General features: G+C 42.4%; 1 protein-coding gene across 2 annotated transcripts in view; it reads right to left on the bottom strand.

Moving 5' to 3' along the window:
• The window catches only part of SPEG (striated muscle enriched protein kinase), a 450,680-nt gene that overhangs the window by 58,798 nt on the left and 369,084 nt on the right, over positions 1–22,798 (bottom strand). For both annotated transcript variants that reach the window (XM_082262051.1, XM_082262052.1), the window contains 7 exons: positions 20,938–21,110; positions 20,813–20,839; positions 17,481–17,633; positions 10,566–10,608; positions 8,036–8,104; positions 1,754–4,796; positions 1,320–1,460 (listed from right to left, as the gene is read on the bottom strand). In XM_082262051.1, the coding sequence (XP_082118177.1) occupies positions 1,320–1,460; positions 1,754–4,796; positions 8,036–8,104; positions 10,566–10,608; positions 17,481–17,633; positions 20,813–20,839; positions 20,938–21,110 (3,649 nt within the window). The remainder of the gene's footprint in view (positions 1–1,319; positions 1,461–1,753; positions 4,797–8,035; positions 8,105–10,565; positions 10,609–17,480; positions 17,634–20,812; positions 20,840–20,937; positions 21,111–22,798) is intronic.

The following is a 22,798-nucleotide window of genomic DNA, read 5'->3' as shown; positions in this document are numbered from 1 at the left end:
ATATTAACCACTTCCCAGCCAGTGTCATTATTACAGTGACAATGCATATATTTAGCACTGATCACGGTATTAGTGTCACTGGCTCCCACAAAGTGTCAAAAGTGTCAGTTAGTGTCTGATTGTCTGCAGCAATATTGCAGTCCATTTATAAGTTGCGGATCGCCACCATTATTAGTATGAAAAACAATTCCAGTATATATACCATAGTTTGTAGACGCTATACCTTTCGTTCAAACCAATCAATATACGCTTATTGGGATTTTGTTTTTAACAAAAAATATGTAGCAGAATACATATTGGCTTAAAAGTATGAAGAAATTTGATTTTTTTCAATTTTTTTATTGGTTATGTTTCATAGCAGAAAGTAAAAAATATTTATGTTTATATATGTTTTTTTTTTTTTTTCAAAATTGCCTCTTTTTGTGTTTATAACGCAAAAAAATAAAAAACCCAGTGGTGATCAAATACCACCAAATAAAGATCTGTTTGTTGGAAAAAAGGACATAAATTTCATTTATATACAGCGTTGAATAGCTGCGCAATTGTCAGTTAAAGTAACACAGTGCCAAATAGCAAAAAATGGCCTGGTAATGAAGGGGGGGGGTTACATTTTCCAGAGGGCAAGCGGTTAAAGAAGTTGTAAACCCAAAAAAAAAAATTATAAAAATAAAACCTAAAAGACAAAGGCATAATGAGCTAGTATGCATCGCATACTAGCTCATTATGAAATACTTACCTTAGAATAAAGCACCCGCAGCAGCACCGCACACCGCTGACACGGCCGACATGTTAACCCATCTTCCTTTCGGGTCGACGTCCTCCGGCCATCTGATTGGCCGGAGCCGCAATGACGGCACAGGGCTCTGAAGGAACCACACGGGCGGCTGTTCCTTCAGAGCGCATGCGCCAGTGATGTCATTGGCTGCATGCAAAGTAAATATCTCCTACACAGTGATATTTACAGTACCCATAGGTAAGCCTTATCATAGGCTTACCTATAGGTACAAGTTACAGAGGAATCTTTACTTCCTCTTTAAGATAAGCTCAGGAAAGGGTTAGCTCTCTGTCTATTTCCAGTGTGTACAAAAGTGTAATGGAAGTGTTATTTTTTTATTTTTACATTAAAATACCTTGCTTCATAAATGCTCATCACATCTAGATCCTAGGTTTAATTGGTTGTTACGGGCAGCCAACCACTATTTTTCTTTTTCACAGTGCTGTCAATGCTTTTTCAAGAGGGTCAAGAAAAGTTTCATTTTAGACCAGCCTTACAACTTTCCCAACATGTGCTATATTATAAAGCACAAAGCGTCTCCTACCTGACTCATTGCGTATGTACTGTTTGCCCACTATGCTGCCATCTTCTTGGACCAAGCTGGCTGGGATGCTTGGTTGGGAAACCATCTTGTCTCTCTTACTACGTGAAAGACCCCAGCGGTCCCATCTAGATCGCTTGTCATCTAGAAGAAGAAAATGCCATGATATTTAGATGTTAAGCAAAAGGTAAAAAAATATATATATATATATATATATATATATGTGTATATATGTATATACTGTATATGTTTATGTGTGGGTCTTGCTGTGCAGAACATTTCGTAAAGTATTAAATCTACTGCAATGGACCTGATAGATGTAAATGGGGCGCCAAAAGCATCCTAAATGCAATTGAAAGCACACTACATTTGCCCATCAGCACAAGCACTAAAGTAATATATGCAGATGCTTATATATTTTTATGGACATAACTCACCTTTTTCCACCATTTCTGATTTGATGCTGAGACCAGAGTTGACAGATTCTTTGGACGTTGATGATGCAACCTGTGCAGCAAGCTGGTTTTGTGGTATTCCAAGTTTACGTAAGTTCTCTCCTTCAGAGTTTGATCTCCTCATTATAGACATCAGTGGTGTTCTCCTCTCAGGTCTGTCTTCTTTTTTTTCCTGACTCTCCGAATCACCTCTTTCCTCTGACTGGCTTCTCAGCTTCGTTGAAAAACGGTCCATTGTGTTTCCAATTTTTCTTCTTATTGCCAACACTGGTGATTCACTGGCCTTCTTTGGTTCTTTGGAAATACCTTCAGAGATGGTTTCAATTGACCCTGTCTCTGATTTCAGGCTTTCGGCGTCTTTCTTGTCTTTGGCACTTCCCCTTCCTAAGGTCCAGGAAAGACGCCTTCCTGGCAAAGAGGGTGATTCTGCTTCCCCTGCTTGTCGCTCCTTTCGCTCAGTTGTTGGAGTCTTCTTGAAGCGTTGAGAAAGCCTTCTCATGAAGCTTGGATCTCTTTCTGCATCTCGTAGGTCCTGAACAGATCTAGACCTATCATCCAAGCCAAGAGCTGCAGGCACTAGGAACTCAAGGGGAACACCAACCGGACTAGGCCTGTACATTTCCTCTTCCTGTGTTACATGAGCAGTTGCTAAATTCTTTTCTTCTGACCAAGACCTGGTCAGCATCTTCAATCCCCGAGTAAGAGAAGACTCTCGATTTTTCTTGAATTTGGCTTCAAACACTTCTTCTGAATCTATGTTGCTGATGTATTGGACATTCTCTGTACTTTCAGCAGTGGGCTGTTTAACCTTAGAAAAGGCTGGTGGCTCAGGCATTGCCGCAACCTCTTTTGTTCTCTTTTCTTCCATCTTGACTGCTGGAACTGGCTTGTCCTCTAGAGGTTTCTTTTGAAGACTAGATTGTCCTGTACTGGAAATCCTAAAACTTTCAATGGGTTCTTGTGACCCATCTTCAGATGTTGACACCTGTAGTGTTTGCAGCATTTCTGCATAGGTTGATCTTTTAGTTGGTGCAGAACTTTCTGACTGGGGCTTTGAAAGAGGCAATTGTTGGGTCTCTTTCACCTGCACAGCTGTAGATTGTGGCACAGATGCAAGTGTTTTTTGGGGTTGTTTTACAAACTTTGATTCAGGAGATGAAACTTCTGAACTTGAAGGTGAAGTTGCCTTCATTATAGATGGAGCTCTCAATGAAGATGGACCAACAGTTACATTTGGCTTTGGAAATTGGACAGCTTCACGACTTGGAAGTGACAAGTCAGTGAATTGACTTGGTGGAGAAGATGTAAAAGTGACTGTCTTTGGCAAGGTTGAGGGAGCAGGAGAAGGACTTTTTAAAGTTGGTATGACAGTAGATGGGCTTGGCAAAGGTGAAGTTGCTGCAGGAGAACTTGGCAGCGTAGGTGCAATGACTGGGGCTGGAGAAAGTTCACTTCTACGGATATCACCAGAGGGAGATGCTTTTCCTGATGTAATCTCTTCTCTGTGTGTTTTTACTAATACAGGCTTCTCTTCTGGTTTAGTATGTTCCTTTGGTAGTAGGTAAAAAGGTGCACTCTCTATTGGCTTTGTTTTATCTTCCAAAGCATTTGGTGTTTCTTCTGTTGTTCTTGCATTGAGTTCATTCGTTTTTGTTGCAGATCCCTGAGATCGTTTTTCAGCTGCCTGCTCTACTTGCATGCTTGGGATTTCTATTCTGGGAATCGCATCCTCTACCAAGGAAGTCACTTTTGGAAGCACAGTTTCAGACTTAAGCTTCAGAGATGGTGACTTATCTTTGTCATCTACTGTGTGATTCTGAGTTTCTGCATCCACACTTTCTGACTGTTGTTGGCTTGGTTCAGGAGTCACAGACTTTGATGGAATCTCACGTGGAGTTTGAGGACGAGAATCAAATCGTGACTGATCTGTCAGAGCAGACATAGAGGGAGCTTCCCTTAAGCGCTGTGCCTCCACTTGAGCAAGTGGAATTTCAAGCGGTGCACCAGACCTACGATGCAGGATAAGTGGCTCCGTGTCAGAATGTGAAAAAGAACTGGTCTTCCTTAAGACTCTCTCTTCTGATGCTTCTCTTCCTGGCGCTGCCTCACTGGAAGCGGCACGGGTAAGTTTGATGGCCGGGATGGGTGATGGAGGTTCATTGTCAGTTTTTTGGGGGTGTGTGGACAGCTGTTCACCTCGTTTTTTATCAATGGAAAGTGTTTCCATCAGGGGACCTCGGAGACCACTAAGTTTTCCATCTGTTGGACCCCCCCTCAGAAGCCTTTGCCTCATTAACTCCAAACGTTGAGCATACTCTTCCTCTGCTGATCCCAACTTTTTCCTTCTTATAGGGCTACGGTTTCTGGTTGGTAGCTCCATGGAGGCAGCTTTAATCATTCCCTTCTCAAGTTCATTTCTTATATCACCATCTTCACTTGATACATTTAGCAAGAGAGCGCTGTCAGCGGAGCTTCCCCTCCTAAGTTCACCTCTGCGAGCTGCTACCAGCTCCTCATCAGGTACCTCTGAAGATTCCAAGCTGGATCCTTTTTTGAGAGGCTTTCTTCGGTGATCAGCCTTTTGACTGTCCAATGGTTCTTCATCGGAGGAAGAACCCTCTTCAGCTTCATTTGATTTCTTTCTAGTAAGTGACCCCTTGGGTCGTTTGCTAAGTGACTCTGGCACTTCTTGACGTGTGACTTCTGATTCTATGACTTTGCTGGTGATTTCTCTACCATCATTCTTCTCATGATCTTCCATAATCGCATCTTCTGTGTTTTGAAATGGTTGATCTTCATCAGTTGGGATTTCATTAAGGGACATTCGAGAACCAGAGAACTGGACTTGAAGAGGCATGGGTACATATGGGAGCTCTTCCAGGTCATCAGAATCGGAAGAGGAGGATAGGTTAGAGGACTCTTTAGCATTTCTAGGGACAGCAATAGACAAGTGGTTGCTGGTGTCCTGCAGGAGCTCTGAGATAGACCGCATCACCATATTGGACTTGAAACTGATAAGAGAACGCTGTTAAAGCAAAAGATAAGCATATCTTTAATGAGCTGCATGGTAAATGTTCGTGATACTTTTTTAATCAAATTGAAACCAATAAAAAATAATTTTCATTTTTTATTTTCACAGATAGAACGTATAATAATGTTAGTCAGCATTCACATAACAAAATGTAATAATCTAAAAAACATTAAAAACTTAAAATCATTGAAAAGTTCAGAAAAAATGAATGCATTCAATTAAAGATAAAAAAAAAAAATTCTTACTGATCATAGGGTATAAAAATGCATGTAACTGTCAGGTTACTTATGTCTCAATTTAAAGCCCACTTCTGGGCTCACCCCTCACCCATTTTTTTGGTTTTCTTTTTATACTCACTTTTTTAAGATCTCTTCATGAACCGCAGGTCCCTCTTCCCCTTTTTTGGTGCTGGACATTCCTTATTTATGCCAATAGCGCTGTTTTCTGCAGCATTGTATGTGAGTGCAGGGTGCCACAATGATGCCCTTGAGAGCGGGTCCATGATGGCCTGCACTCACAGGAAGTGGGTTAAATGATGTTGGGTGAAAGACTGGTCACATCTAGTAGCAGAAAGGAATTACTGCAGGGTATACTATACATAAGTTGGTATTGCGGCTGTATTTTATTCAGCTATACCTTTTTTTTTTTTTTGCCTGGAGTTGGGCTTTACACATTTCAAATCTGAATGTGGCAATACAGCTCCTGCAGTCATACAGTATTTTATCCTATCAAAGTCAGGGCCGCTGATAGGGGAGGACCACCAGTCCTCTTGTAGGGGGCCCGCACACACAGGGGGGCCCACACAGAGAGGGGGATTAGTGATGGACAACAAATACAGAGATCTTCCTCCAGCACCTGAATCTGATCTGTCCTTCTCCCTGCTATCAGCTTTTATCTGCTGAGAAAGAGACAGTCGTCCCTTCAATAATACTCCTCCCTATGTGGGCCCCCCCTCCCAGCACTGGCTCTAATGTTATCTCTACTCAGGAGTTTATTTGTAACGTTGTTTCTCTCTCTCTGTCTCTTTGATCACTGAGCTCCAACTGCCCAGCCTGTATATTTTTCTCATCTCATCTTCATTTTTATTTAACATAGTTTTTTTTTTTAGATTTTGCAGGAATTATGTGAGTTATGTTATATTTGTGTCTGCTAATAGTGATTTTGTTGTAATTTTAGCTAAATATATCTTTAATATTTTCTTGGGGGGGGGGGCCCTGCCAGGTAGTCTGTACGGGGCCCCTTGATTTCTAACAGCAGCCCTGATCGAAGCTGTACTGCTAAATAGGGATGAGGGTCAGGTTGGTGGAAATCATGGGTCAGCGGCAAAGTTCCTAAATCCCTTTTTATAAATGGGTGGTCTCAAAGCAGCCATATTGTTAGTGTGTTGAAAATGTTAGGAAGAGTTAAGAATTCTCTGTAGGATTGTGTATTAGCCTTACAAATAGCCAGAATAACATGATTGCAAAAGTAAATGTAAAAAAAAAAAAAACAAACAGGTCTATATTAACCTCCTCTTATTAGGTCCCCTGCCGGAACTTCTAGGCCCCTCCCCTCCGTCCAGTGACCCCATGGGAAGGGCACTTGTACACTTGTACGTGCTCACGTCCATTGACACAGACAGCAGGACTCAGCCTCACCCTCAACACCCCATTTCCCCCCTACCCCCTCGTTCTCTCGTCACTGGCTATGATTGACAGCAATTTGGCTCCTGGTGCCCCAGCAGCAAAGCCAGTGAGACCCAGAAGTGAGGGGAGAGAAGAGCTGCAGACGTGCACAGCGCTGGATCAAATGAGGGCTCAGTTAAGTAAAAAAAGGGGGAGGGGGGGTGAGAAGAGCTGCTGACATCTAAACATTTTTTTCTTTAATGCAAATAATGCATTAAGGTAAAAAATATCCAGGCTTTACAACCACTTTAAATAACAAGATTTGACCCCTTTAACCGGTTGCCGACCGCCGCAAGTAGATATACTGCGGCGGTCAGCCCCAGCCAGGCAAAGTGACGTATATATACGTCACTAGCCTGTGACCGGCTTGTGAGCCAATAGCAATCGGGCGAGCACACGCCCGCTGAGGCGCGCGCCCGCCCCGGCTCGTTCACTGAGGAGTCCGTGCGTGTGACCAGCGGACCCGATGTCCGCCAGTCACACTGCGATCGTCGGTAGAGAGGGAGAAAGGCAGGCGGCTTATGTAAACAAGCCGCCTGTCATTCTCCCCTGTGTAAAAATGGAGATCAGACGGTTCTACTATGTAGGACCGTTGATCTCTGTTTTTACACTAGTAGCCATGTCCAATCAGAGTTAGAAGCACGCCCCTAGGACACACTTAACCCCTCCCTCTCCAATACAGTTAACCCCTTCCCTGCCAGTGTCAATTTTACAGTAACAGTGCATATGTATAGCACTGATTACTGCAGTAATGTCACTGGTAACCCCAAAAGTGTCAAAAATGTCAGTCAAGGGTCCGATCTGTCTGCCGCAATGTCGCAGTACTGCAAAAAAAAAATCGCAGATCGCCGCCATTACGCGTTAAAAAAAAAACACCAAAAATGACAGAAATCTTTCCCTTAGTTAGTAAACGCAATAACTTTTGCGCAAACCAAACAAAATACGCTTTTTGCGATTTTTTTTACCAAACATATGTAGCAGAAAACAAATTGGCCAAAAATGTTAAAAAAAAATTTGATTTTTACATTTTTTTGGGGGGAATTTCATATAAAAAAATGTGAAAAATATTGTTATTTTTGCAAAATTTACGCTCTTTTTTTGTTTATAGCACAAAAAGTAAAAATCCCACAGGTGATCAAATACCACCAAAAGAAAGCTCTGTTTGTGGGGAAAAAAGAACGTAAATTTCGTTTGGGTACAGCGTCGCACGACTGCGCAATTGTCCGTTAAAGTCGCACATCGCCGAATTGCAAAAAGTGGCCTGGACGTAAGACAGCAAAATCCTCCGGTGGTAAAGTGGTTAAATAGCAAGATGTGACCCCATTAAGCTTTAATAGGATTTTCTGCAAAAATACCGAACTTTTAGCAAAATTTGCAAAACTGTCCACAAACCAAACCCAGGCAGATTCGCTCAGCCCTACTGCCAAGAAACATGATGTGCTTTTTAGAGGACAACTTGTACCAAAGGTCCTTTACACTCAATGTCACAATATATTGACATGCTATTATAAAGTGAATGTGCATTTTTACCACGTTGTATTTCACATTGTTACTAGCAAGGCTACTGACCTGCCACTTGCGTCTTGACTGGAACAATTTGATGTGATCAGTGCTGATGTTTTTTCCTTTTGCCAAAGTCTGTAAACAGATAAAGATTAAGTCAAATTCTATGTATGCAGTTTTTAAAACATGCAACTAGGATTATAACTAGCAAGTTTCTACCTCTGTCATCTTACAGTTGCCTGAATAACTTTGATCTGGGTGCCGGTTCACACATATGTGATGTCAGACATTGCATGTGATTCGCACCACACTGCTGTGCAAATCACATGCAAAGCCTGTGCGATGCAAATTCAGCCATGCAGATTTTGCATCGCATTCGGACCAAAGGCGCACATGACCCTTTTTTTTGGTCCGCGCCAAAATTGGATTGCATGGGTGTTCACGCCTATGCGATCCAATCCGTGTCCGAACTGACATATGCTATATGCGAACTAATCTGGGGGTGTTGTTAACTTTGTATTGACACCCCCAGCAGTGCGAACTGCCTGCGAGTCGGGTGCGATGCGGGAACCCGCAGTGGATTTGCAGGGTTCCCGCATTGCACTAATGTGAACCGGCACTGAAAGCCCATCACCTGCTGAACAAGCCTAAACACACTCCCGGCTGATATAGCAGCCGGGAATGCGTTTAAAATCCTGGTCCACTAGCTTATAATACTGTAAAAACAATACTGTTGAAAAATTGGTTAAAGCTGAACTTTATTAATAGCAACCTGATAAAAAAAAACGATTTGAAAATGTTTACAGGTTATCTGTTTAGAGTTACAAAGGAGGTCTTGGGCTACAATTGTTGCTCTTACTCTAATGTTCGCGGCATTACCTCACATGTGTGGATTGAATGCCGTTTACATATGTGGGCGTGACCTACGTACATGTTCACTTCTGCGTGCAAGCACTCGTAGAGGGGGGCACTTTAATGTTTTTTTTTCATTGTTTATTTTATTTTTATTTTTTTATTTTTACCTTTTACCTTTAATTTTTTTTAAAGAAATGTAAACATTTATGGAGAGATCTGGGGTCAATAAGACCTCACATCTCTCCTTCAAGCTGGAAAGCCTGAGATTAAAAAAAAAAAAAACGATCTCGGCTGTCCAGTCCAGTATTTACAACTGCCAGGCGAGGCGTGACCTCACAACGTCGTGCCCGGGCCTCCGTGAGTCATAGACTGCCGGGGACCATCTGATCCTCAATATTCTCTATGATGCACTCCCTCTGCCGGCGGATGCCTTCTCCGGCTCACCGATCGCACAAGCAAGCCGATAGAAGCACCGGAGGGGGGCGGGAGGGGAAGGAGACGTCCCCTCCTGCTGCCTGTAAGAACAATCAAGAGGCTGAACAGCCGCTATGATTGTTCTTATGGTACAGCGAATCAGTGGCTAAGAAAAAATGACATCTGAATGATGCCTGCAGCTGCACCCATTATTCAGATATCTCTACCCAAAGTCCAGGGTGTCATATGACGTCCAGCGGTATAGAAGTGTTTAATAGTCAGTAAAATTTAAAAAAAAAAAAAAAAAGTATATAATTATTTTAATATTAGGGTCTTCTGCTGTCAGAATACAAAGGCTCAGCTGGAGGAATCACCCATCCAAATCGAGTGTGTGGATTGGGGACTCAAGTCATTTTTTTTTTTTTTCGTTCAGCCTGCTAATTTTTTATGTTTAGTTTGTTCCAACAAACTGCCCAGCGGGGCTTTCCTCCCACCCCCGAGCCCTATACCGGACAGTGACATACATTGGATTGCTTAAGCCCCGTACACACGTACCGATTGTTGGCCGTAAATTTTCGGCCAACGTCCGATCGGCCAATTGTCGGCTTGTTAGTATGATGCTTCCGACAACCGACTGCGACTTTTCGGCCGAACAAAATCTGGTGTGCATGCTATAAAATTTTTGTTGGCCAAAAACAGAACGGCCGATTGTTCGTCAGTCAGTACAGATTTCGGCCAACAAAAAGCAGATAAGCAAGACTGGGCATGCTCAGAGAAGAAAAAACACACGAAAAGTAGACCAGAACATGACATCACTTCTGAAGTTGGTTGTTGTTGGCCGACAAAATTCGTGTGCAGTCTAGAGCACATTTCAACCAACACAACAACACTGGACAAAAGACGGCCGATCGGTCGGCCGACGATCGGTGCGTGTGTACGAGGCTTTACAAATGGAGAACTAGCATTCAACTCTGATTATAAAATAGGCACTTGTTTGTCAGATGTGACATTATAAAAGGTGAGGTGGTTGAGGGATGCTATGTATCACCACGCATGCTATCATTTGTAGGGAACTAAGGTGGAAACCGGTCCAGGTTTTCCGGGCCACCTTGGCAGTAATGTTTCTAACCAGGTTTTGATTTCCACTTGTGACCAGCAGCAGGTGGTATAAAGAAGGAAGGACTGGAGCAAGAGGCTCAGAAAAGCAAATTCCTGAGAGAGATACATGATATAACAAGACTCTTATCTAGAAAAAAAAAAGTGCCAACCCTAGTGTGGATACATGGATGACACATAGCAGATAAAGATAAGGAGGAATCAAACTCACTTTGAACCATGGATGCTCTATACTCTCCTCGGCATTGGGTCTCCTAAACCAGACAGAAACAGAAAAGGTTTATTACTGCACTGAATGCACATTGGTCTACAGTAATCCATGAAATGTGGCCTTACAAGGCTAAAAGACCACATGGAAGAAAGATATTAAAACCCATCTCAAAGCTCCCCAATCCTTGTACTCCTTCCTTGGCTCACCTCCAATGACAATCATCACTTGCAAGCTGCTTAGCTTTACTATATTTGATGGAAAAAAGTGTCAAAACACCTGACCATTACACCTTTATAAGCTCTTGTTGACCATCTCATTCTAAAACCATGGACATTAACATGGATTAGCTTCTACTTGTAGCTATAAAGAGCCTTCACAGTTCTGGGAAGGCTTTCCACAAGATTTAGGAGTATACAGTGCCTTGAGAAAGTATTCGGTCCCCTTGAACTTTTCAACCTTTTGCCACATTTCAGGCTTCAAACATAAAGATTTAAAACTGTAATTTTTTGTGAAGAATCAACAACAAGTGGGACACAATCATGAAGTGGAACGAAATTTATTGGATATTTCAAACTTTGTTAACAAATAAAAAACTGAAAAATTGGGCGTGCAAAATTATTCAGCCCCTTTACTTTCAGTGCAGCAAACTCTCTCCAGAAGTTCAGTGAGGATCTCTGAATGATCCAATGTTGACCTAAATGACTAATGATGATAAATAGAATCCACCTGTGTGTAATCAAGTCTCTGTATAAATGCACCTGCACTGTGATAGTCTCAGAGGTTCGTCTAAAGCGCAGAGAGCATCATGAAGAACAAGGAACACACCAGGCAGGTCCGAGATACTGTTGTGGAGAAGTTTAAAGCCGGATTTGGATACAAAAAGATTTCCCAAGCTTTAACCATCCCAAGGAGCACTGTGCAAGCGATAATATTGAAATGGAAGGAGAATCAGACCACTGCAAATCTACGAAGACCTGGCCGTCCCTCTAAACTTTCAGCTCATACAAGGAGAAGACTGATCAGAGATGCAGCCAAGAGGCCCATGATCACTCTGGATGAACTGCAGAGATCTACAGCTGAGGTGGGAGACTCTGTCCATAGGACAACAATCAGTGGTATACTGCACAAATCTGGCCTTTATGGAAGAGTGGCAAGAAGAAAGCCATTTCTTAAAGATATCCATGAAAAGTGTCGTTTAAAGTTTGCCACAAGCCACCTGGGAGACACACCAAACATGTGGAAGAAGGTGCTCTGGTCAGATGAAACCAAAATCAAACTTTTTGGCAACAATGTAAAAGGTTATGTTTGGCGTAAAAGCAACACAGCTCATCACCCTGAACACACCATCCCCACTGTCAAACATGGTGGTGGCAGCATCATGGTTTGGGCCTGCTTTTCTTCAGCAGGGACAGGGAAGATGGTTAAAATTGATGGGAAGATGGATGGAGCCAAATACAGGACCATTCTGGAAGAAAACCTGATGGAGTCTGCAAAAGACCTGAGACTGGGACGGAGATTTGTCTTCCAACAAGACAATGATCCAAAACATAAAGCAAAATCTACAATGGAATGGTTCACAAATAAACATATCCAGGTGTTAGAATGGCCAAGTCAAAGTCCAGACCTGAATCCAATCGAGAATCTGTGGAAAGAACTGAAAACTGCTGTTCACAAACGCTCTCCATCCAACCTCACTGAGCTCGAGCTGTTTTGCAAGGAGGAATGGGCAAAAAATTCATTCTCTCGATGTGCAAAACTGATAGAGACATATCCCAAGCGACTTACAGCTGTAATCGCAGCAAAAGGTGGTGCTACAAAGTATTAACTTAAGGGGGCTGAATAATTTTGCACGCCCAATTTTTCAGTTTTTTATTTGTTAAAGAAGTTTGAAATATCCAATAAATTTCGTTCCACTTCATGATTGTGTCCCACTTGTTGTTGATTCTTCACAAAAAATTACAGTTTTATATCTTTATGTTTGAAGCCTGAAATGTGACAAAAGGTCGAAAAGTTCAAGGGGGCCAAATACTTTTGCAAGGCACTGTATCTATGGGAATCTGAGCCCATCCAGCCAAAAGAACATCTTTCTTCGCAGTCCATCGTCTGGTGACTGCACAGCTGTGGGCAATTTTTTTATGGGCGTTGTTGCTGTACAGGAGGTTGTATCAAATTTCCCTGATTAATACAGCATCAACAGGGTTGTCATATGGCCGTTATGTTGATGCTGGCCCAAGGGGGGCTGTATCAACTAAAGTGTCCTCTGCTATGGGCACCAGAAGCCAGCTTGGGATTCTAGTTTTGACACACAGTTCTAACAAGGCTTTTGGTAGCCACACACTACGATCTGTGTCATAAGGGTTCCCTTGGACTGGGAAGTGTTTGCTAGGGATAGGACCCTGTCTTATGCAGGGACAGTTAGAGGCTGCAGACTTCCTCATCCCCTCACTCCTTTCATTCAGAACAGTGGATCAGACAGTAGAGTAGGTCAGGGGCGTAACTACAGGGGTTACAGGGGTTGCAATCGCAACCGGGCCCCATGCTCCAGGGGGCCTGTGCGGCTCCCCTGTACACCTGGATAGGAGGGGCGGCGGGGGCAGCATGTAGAGAAATCACTGTCCTCCTTTTTCCTCCAGTAGCTGCAGGAGGAAAATGGAGGAGATTGGTTCCTCTGTATGCTGCCCCCGCCACTCCTCCTATCCAGTTTACTTGTGTTCTGCTGTCTCTGGGCCCCTGTGTGCTCCTCTGGTCCCCCCATGCTCCCTTTACCCTCCTCTCCTTAATAAAGGGCCCCACAACAAGAGTAAAGGGCCCCAGGATCAGTGGGAAGAGCCCCAGGCTTGAAGAGAAGGGCCAGGGTCGGGGGGGGGGGTCCTTCATGGTTTCTTGCCCAAGGGCCCTGAAAGTTCTAGTTACGCCTCTGGAGTAGGTCCCCCATGGGAAAAGAAAAATCGGTTAGCCACAAAGGTGCCCCATTGTGAAGCACTTGTGTACTCCGAAAAGGCTTATGAGAGGACCTGTAAGTATTTGCTGTTGGAGAATAGTGCTTCAAATAACTGAGAGCTTGAGGAAGGCATCCCCTGGTAACATCCACTACTCTGAGATAACTCAAGATTCATGTGTTGAATGTGTTAAGCCTGTGTGAGTCAAACTACCTTCCTGCCCTAAAGTTCTGATTATCTTGGTCAATTTCGATAAAAATGATTTTAGGAAAAAAGGGACTGCCAGAGTGTTCTACTTGAATCCCCATAGTCTGCAGTTCTTAAGCAAGCAAGCATTTGTGAGGGTAGGTACTGATGTTGGATTAAAAGACCTGGCTTACAATCAGCATTTAAATTCATCCCAAAGGTGATCAGTATGGTTCAGCTCAGGTATAAAAAAAATGCTGCGCAAAAATATATAGTGGACTGAATATAAGATCTCAAAACAATTCATACATAATATATAAACTTCCAATGTATGTTTCATAAGAAATAAATATATAGACTCTAAATAATGTTGAACAGGTAAATCAAATCAATAAAAAAATATAAATATATAATTTAATGTTGTTGCGGTAAGATGGGGTTTGGGTGACCGCTCTCCTCCTTGGCGCGCAGTGTGTTCCCCTGGGGGCGCCGGAGGGGGGGGGGGGCAAGCCAGGACCTAGTTGGTGCCGCCCCGGCCCAGGGAATAACCGGTTAGATGTTCTTCAGCCATGTATGCCATAGCCATGCGCTCCTTCGGGGGCTATGTCGACTGTTTTACATTGTTTTTTGTTGTTTTTCATAGCAGATGTTCAATCTATGTATTCCTGTGTATTCTTCTTTTGCACTTAAACCTAATAAAAATCTATTGAAATCTAAAGTGCCAATGTGAAGAAACACAAATACATAGGTGTAGAACTATCCAATAATGTGAATGATATGATAGTAACCTCTATAAAGGTGCCAACAGTGCTATATAGAATTAATAATAAACATGTGCAAAGTCCATATTGTGCAAAACATACTCACTAATAATAAATATGTGTAAAGTCCATATTGTGCAAAAAATTCTTGTCGAACTAGTGCAAAAATTAATGGAAATAGCTTCCTCCAAAAGTGCCAATAGTGCTGGGTAGTGCGGATGAGAGAGCCACATAAAGTGACCAGTGCTTCCAAGGTGACACAGTGACAGAGTATCACAGCAAACTATGCACCCCCTTGTGAGTGGGTGCTCACCTTATGACATGCGACTATGCGATTAAGCTATAGTCCAGGGGTGTCCAAACTATGGCCCTCCAGCTGATCAGGAACTACAATTCCTATGAGGCATTGTAATTCTGACATTCACAGACCTAACTAGGCATGATGGGAATTGTAGTTGGCTGGAGGGCCATAGTTTGGACACCCCTGCTATAGTCAAACAGCGCTTAGTGGGTTCTGCTTAGTACTCCCAGGTAAGGATCCTTCCCATATAGCAGCTCTTCCCATAAGCCATCAGACATGTACCATATAAAAGAGAGAACTCAAGCTAGTGCTGACATCCTTTTAAAATAATTTATTAAGGGAATACAAATATGCACTCACATTTAAAAGGTGCTCAATGCACCACTCTATAGTAGCTTTGAACAGCCTCCCCTCCAGGAATATCCACTGATGAAGACACGTGGTCCCTTGTGTCATCACGCGTAGGGGACGGACGGAAAGCTACACTGATTCAGTGAGGCTGTCGGCTGCCACATAGCAGGTCGGGCGGCATTTTCTCACCACACCACCACAATTGATTCCTGGAGGGGAGGCTGTTCAAAGCTACTATAGAGTGGTGCACTTGAGCACCTTTTAAATGTGAGTGCTTATTTATATTCCCTTAATAAATTATTTTAAAAGGATGTCAGCACTATCTTGAGTTCTCTCTTTTATATGGTACACGTCTGATGGCTTATGGAAAGAGCTGCTATATGGGAAGGATCCTTACCTGGGAGTACTAAGCAGATCCCACTAAGCGCTGTTTGACTATAGCTTAATCGCATAGTCGCATGTCATAAGGTGAGCACCCACTCACAAGGGGGTGCATAGTTTGCTGTGATACTCTGTCACTGTGTCACCTTGGAAGCACTGGTCACTTTATGTGGCTCTCTCTCATCCGCACTACCCAGCACTATTGGCACTTTTTGAAGGAAGCTATTTCCATTCATTTTTGCACTAGTTCGACAAGAATTTTTTGCACAATATGGACTTTACACATATTTATTATTAGTGACTATTTTTTGCACAATATGGACTTTGAGCATGTTCATTATTAATTCTATATAGTACTGTTAGCACCTTTATAGAGGTTACTATCATACTGGCATTGGCTCGGTCAGATTCACATTATTGGATAGTTCTACATCTATGTATTTGTGTTTCTTCACATTGGCACTTTATATTATTAAATATTATTATTTATATTAAATAAATATTAAATATTAATTAAATAGTATTATTTATATTTTTTTATTGATTTGATGTACCTGTTCAACACTATTTAGAGTCTATATATTTATTTCTTATGAAAACATACATTGGAAGTTTATATATTATGTATGAATTGTTTCGAGATCTTATATTCAGTTCACTATATATTTTTACGTAGCATTTTTATAAATAAATAAAATATATTATTTACACTGTATGAGATAGTGGAGTGTTTGCAGCAATTATATCATCACTTGGTTGCTTGTGGGATTTATTGATCATCAGAGTTGTATAAAGTACTCGAAACCCATACTTGAGTAAAAGTACAAGTGCTCGATCAAAAAGTGACTTGAGTAGAAGTGGAATTGCTCTATCAAAAAGTGACTTGAGTAGAAGTGGAATTGCTCTATCAAAAAGTGACTTGAGTAGAAGTACTAAAGTATTCAACATTTTTTGTACTTAAGTATTGCAAGTAGTTTTTTTTTTTTAATTTTGCTACTCAAGTACTGAAAGTAAAAGTACCAGTAGTTTTGAAAAAAAAAATGCTACTCAAGTACTGAAAGTAAAAGTACAAGTACTGTGTTATGTAGTTATTAAAGAAAGAAGTCAAAAGTTTGAACATCATATTGTTTTTTATTATTTCAAATGCAGCTTTTATTTATACATACAGTAGCTTTTATTTTCGTATGCGCTGATAATACACATGTTTAGAGCTTCATGAAACCTGCCATCTACTGTTCTGCCAGTGGTAATTTTTATAATTGTAACGAGTAACTATGCAGCACAAAAAAAAAATATCGGAGTAGAAGTATTGAAATCATTGAAAAAATGTAGTGAAGTAAAAGTGGAAGTAGGAGAAAAAAATTCTACTCCAGGAAAGTACAGATACCGCCTTTCCGTACTTAAGTACAGTAGTGAAGTAGTTCTACTTAGTTACTATACATCTCTGTTGATCATATATGTTCAGGTCAGGGCTTTGTGCAGCCCATTGAAGCTCCTCCACATCAAACTTATCAAACTACTATGGCTGGTTTTGTACACAGGGGCACAGATATGCCAAAACAGAAAAGGTCCTTCACCAAACTGCTACCACAAGGTTGGAAGTACACAATTGTCCAAAATGTATTTGTAGAATTAACATAACCCTTCACTGGAAACACCTGAGTTTAAAAATGATTTAGAAGGGTGTTCACATACTTTTGTGCATATAGCAGTATGGTGGTCCGTTGTCCACATAACTTTAGCCATATTGTGTGCTTAGTTAGAGGGATCTCAGGGTTTCCATCTTCCTTATTACAATAGACTGAGACCAATCAAGTGATCATGGTGAAGGCAGACTCCCCCCCCCATATAGAAGAACTGAACATGATTATTGCCCATGGCCAATCGAGCAGTTAAGGATTTGCAATAACTTTAATAAATTCCTGTAAATTCTGGTAACTGACCTGAAGAAGTCTTTTTTTTCCCATGAGTGTCACTTTAAGTGGGTAATACTCACAGCTTTTCATTGCCCAAGACCTTAATTAGGAATCCTCTTGCTTCCCGAGTTAGATCTGCAAACATCTTTTCTTCAAACGCCACAGTATATCCTCGAATGTTCATCAACGTGGTGTAATCATTTTCACCCACAAAGGGGGAAACTCCTGTGAGGCTTTAGGAATTAAACACATCAATAAGAAGTGCCCTAATAGCATGTTGTTGATGATTCTTATTCAGATTAGCTTCAAAGTAAAATACACTGTTTATACACTAAGAGCATATTTATAACACAGTGAATGTGACGTTCACCAAACATTCACTGGTGGTGAAACAATCATTGTCATTTAAAACATATGCACCAGGAAGGTCCATCTGCAGTGAATGTTAAATTCACTGCTTTAAAAATATGCCTCTAAGGCCCCTTTCACACTTGTGCGACCTAATGCCTCGTACACACGCACCAATTGTTGGCCGTGAATTTTCGGCCACCGTCCGATTTTCGGTTTGTTAGTATGATGCTTCCGACAACCGACTGCGACTTTTCGGCCGACCAAAATCTGGTGTGCAGGCTATAAAATTTTTGTTGGCCGTCTACAGAACTGCCGATTGTTCGTCAGTCAGTACAGATTTCGGCAGACAAAAATCTGATGAGCAAGACTGGGCATGCTCAGAGAAGACAAAACACACGGAAAGTAAACCATCACATGACATCACTTCTGAAGTTGGTTTTTGTTGGCCGAGAAAATTTGTGTGCAGTCTAGGCACATTCCAACCAACACAACAACACTGGACAAAAGACAGACGATCGGTCGGCCAACAATCGTTGCGTGTGTACGAGGCTTTACACTCACAAGATTTTACTGCACTTTTTTTGCCATGATTTTAACTGGACTTGAAGCAATGCCTGTGGTCTACAGACCTCAAAACGCATCAAAGTCCGACCAAAGTAGTGCAGGGACTACTTTGAAGTCGCACAGATATGAATGGTACTTGTCGGAAATCATGGAGTACGACTTGTCCTGCAACTTGGGACTGCAAAGTCGCATGACAAGTTACACAAGTGTGAAAAGAAGCCTAATGGCATGTTCTCACGTGTGGCAGCCCTTGATGTCAATTTGAAAAGCTATCTGCGATGGATCTCTTTTCAGAGGCTGTTTGACAGATAGTGAGGATGCATTATGTCGCATCCTCATTTATTGTTTTTTAACCCTAAAAAGGCTGAATCACTGCACCAGGTATATAAGGAAATTGTAAACGTTTTATTTAAATTTTAATTTGCATATTAACCACTTAAGCCCCGGAGGATTTGGCTGCTAAAAGACCAGGGGGGTTTTTGCGATTTTTTACTGCGTGACTTTAACGGACAATTGCGCGGGGGTGCGACGCTGTACCTCAACGAATTTGACGCCCTTTTTTCCCCACAAACAGAGCTTTCTTTTGGTGGTATTTGATCACCTGTGCGATTTTTTGATCATGCGCTATAATCAAAAAAAGAGCGTCAATTTTGCAAAAATAACAATATTTTTCACATTTTTTATATGAAATTCCCCCCAAAAAAATGTAAAAATCTAAATTTTTTAACATTTTCGGCCAATTTGTTTTATGCTACATATGTTTGGTAAAAAAAATTGCAAAAAGCGTATTTTGATTGGTTTGCGCAAAAGTTATCGCGTTTACTAACGAAGGGAAAGATTTTTGTCATTTTTGGTGTTTTTTTTTTAACGCGTAATAGCGGCGATCTGCGATTTTTTTTCGGTACTGCAGACAGATCGGACCCTTGACTGACATTTTTGACACTTTTGGGGTTACCAGTGACATTACTGCAGTAATCAGTGCTATACATATGCTCTGTTACTGCAAAAATGACACTGGCAGGGAAGGGGTTAACTGTATTGGAGAGGGAGGGGTTAAGTGTGTCCTAGGGGCGTGTTTCTAACTGTAAAGGGACATGGCTATTAGTGTAAAAACAAAGATCAACGGTCCTACATAGTAGAACCGTCTGATCTTCATTTTTACACAGGGGAGAATGGCAGGCGGCTTGTTTACATAAGCCGCTCCGCCTTTCTCCCTTCACCGGAGCGATCGTGAGTGACCGGCGGACGATCGGGTCCACCTGTCACACGCACTGACTTGTCAGTGAACGAGCCCGCAATTGGCTCACAAGTCAGTGACAGGCGAGTGACGTACCCATTTTGATATTTGATATTTGCTTTTAAGGAGAAGCAGTGATCTGAATTAATAGACAAGAATGAAAAACCTGTATCTTTTTATTCAGAGCAGTAATCACCTAACTGTGGACAGTGGGCTGCATGTAGCCCTTTGCTTGCCTTTACTCAGGCTTTAGGTCAATATTACTCCCACTAATAAGAGGCACTATTCCTCCCACTGACACCAACAATGACACACCATTCCTTTTGCCCGCACCAACAGCAGGGCATTATTCCTATTATTGACATCAAAGATGGACCACTATTTCTCCCACTGACACCAACAATGGGGTACTATTACTCCCACTGATATGAACAATGGGGTACTATTACTCCCACTGATATCAACAATGGGGTACTATTGCTCCCACTGATATGAACAATGGGGTACTATTATTCCCATTGATATGAATAAAGGGGTACTATTCCTCCCACTGATACAAACAATGGAGTACTATTACTTCCACTGATACTAACAATGGGGTACCATTACTCCCACTGATATGAACAATAAGGTACTATTCCTCCCACCGACACCATCAATTGGGTACTATTCCTCCAACTGATACCAAGATGGAGCACTATTACTCCCACTGATACCAACAATGAGGCACTATTCCTTCCACTGACACCAATGATGGGGCACTATTCATCCCACTGACACCAATGATGGGACACTATTCCTCCCACTGACACCAATGATGGGACACTATTCCTCCCACTGACACCAATGATGGGACACTATTCATCCCACTGACACCAATGATGGGGCACTATTCATCCCACTGACACCAATGATGGGGCACTATTCCTTCCACTGATACCAACAATGAGGTACTATTCCTCCCACATCAAATATGGGGTACTATTTCTCCCACTGATATCAACAATGTGGCACCCCACAAAGGGCCACCAATGATAAGGCACTATTCCGCCTCCTATTGACCACAGATGTTATATATATTTTTTTTACTCCTGCGGACTACCAAGCCCGAGGCACTGTTTACTCGCACTGGCACTGCAGCATTTTCTACTTTATCCACTATCTAAAAAAGGTTTCACTGGAGTACCACATTAAAGAGAGTCATCTGCCCGTGCTAATTTTATTATGAGAATTTTACTGAAGGTAAAATAAGGCACATACCATAAATATGCAATGACCCCAACCGGCCTGAAAGGAAAAGGGAGAACATATATTAAAAAAAAGAACAATGTGATAGGAGGATGGATTTCCATTTATCACACATCTGTTGTATTGCCTGCTCATACCATATATCAGTGACTGTAGAAATCGGCATCTGGTTGACAATCTCCGGGGCCACAAACTCAGGGGTTCCGTATTTGCAGTACTGTGGCTCCCCATCGGTCAGCTCCTGAGCATTCCCAAAATCACAGATCCGGATCTGATCGCTGCTCATGTCTGCCATGAGAATATTTTCTGGCTGCAAAGTGAGCACATATATGTTAACACAGATGAGATATTAAATAGATTCTATAAAGTGCATGTCAGGGCAAAATAAAATACATTCACATTTTCTTTGTTTTATCTCATTAAAGACCATGAAAGTACAGAAAAAAACTATTGATCTGCAAGAAAAGCATTTTTGTTTAGCTTTCTGGATTTGGGTCAGGACACACTGGAGGTCTTCAGCTGCCATTGTAGTGTGTTGGGCTTCTGCTGTGTCCCTGCATCTTTAAGGAGGAATGGGCTACCTCTAGCTATGCCTGTCCTCAGTTTATCCATTGCTATATATGCTCCAAGATGGAGGCTCTCATAGATTAGAGCACATGTGTGAAATACAAGGCTGAGGGCCGAATCCGGCCCGCCAGGCCATTTCATGTGACCCTCGCATTTCTCTTACAGCTGCAGCACCCTCCTTGTCTTTGCGCCCACCTTGTCTCAGCAGTCAGCAGCAGAGAGGAGGACAGAACTCCTCCATGAGACCCCACGTGTGGTGATTAAATACCACCAAAAGAAAGATCTATTTGTGGGGAAAAAAGTACATAAAGTTTATTTGTGTACATCGCTGCATGACCGTGCAATTATCAGTTAAAGTAACGCAGTGCCGTATAGTGCAAAAGTGGCCTTGGTCGTGTAAGGGTGTAAGGGTGTAAGGGGGGGGGGGGGATTTCTATCCTCCGAAGATCAAGTGTTTAAAATAATTAAAAAATTACATAATTAAAACAGACCGACTTCCATCCACCCAATACATACTGCCTAATGTCTTCAGCTGGACCCAGTACACAAGTTCGATTTCAACTTGTTACAGCTGCCTTTATAGTCATCTATATTATCAAGCCTTTGATTGGGTCTTCAGCGGCCATGCAGGCTGGTTGCCTGGGTCTCCTGGTGGGACGGGAGAACCGGGCAAGCCGCAGAAGGCGGCGGGAGGGGACGTCCCCTCCCGCTCCTTGTAATGACAGTCGAGCGGCTTCTCAGTCGCATTGGTTGTCATTACAAGACTGTTGGTTATGGACGCCGGTACCGGGGTGATGCGTCTAGCTGCAGGCATCACTCCGGTACAGCACTTTCCGAAATATTGGTCACCTTGGTGGCTGATTCCGGTATATCGGGGAAAGTGCAGATTGGCCCTCGATATATCAGCTTTGCCGATAAGTCCCGGTTCACATTTGTGAGATGCGGGAATGCTGCGAATATGCAGCGTGATCCCGCATTGCATCTGCACCCCTGGCAGTTCACACTGCCATATGCGATACGCAGGGGGTGTCAATTAAAAGTTAACGACACCCCCAGTTGCGATCGCATATCGCAGTGCGATCTGCAAGTTCGCACAGAATCAGGTCGCACTAGTGTGAACCACTATGCGATCCGTCTCTGCTGCGGATAAAAAAAAGGGTCCTGTGCGTGTTGTGTGCGGATGCGGTGCGAATTCAGCCATACAAACTGTATGGCTGATTTTGCACCGCACAGAGATCACATGTAATTTTAGGAGCAGTGCGCTCCGAATTACATGCGATCTCTGTGATCGCACAAATGTGAACTGGCCCTAATCGGTCGAAGCCTAGGGCTTCCTTCTGTAATTGCCCCTCCTCCCGACCAAACCAATTCCCCTGTGTGCCTGGGCCCCCTACAGGCGGACTGGTGGCCCCCCTATCAGCGGCCCTGACC

The sequence above is a fragment of the Pelophylax lessonae genome (genome assembly GCF_965119305.1).
Source record: "Pelophylax lessonae genome assembly, chromosome: 6".
In the NCBI taxonomy this organism is placed as follows: domain Eukaryota; kingdom Metazoa; phylum Chordata; class Amphibia; order Anura; family Ranidae; genus Pelophylax; species Pelophylax lessonae.
Note: the sequence above shows the minus strand (reverse complement) of the source record. Positions and strands in the feature narration are given on the sequence as shown.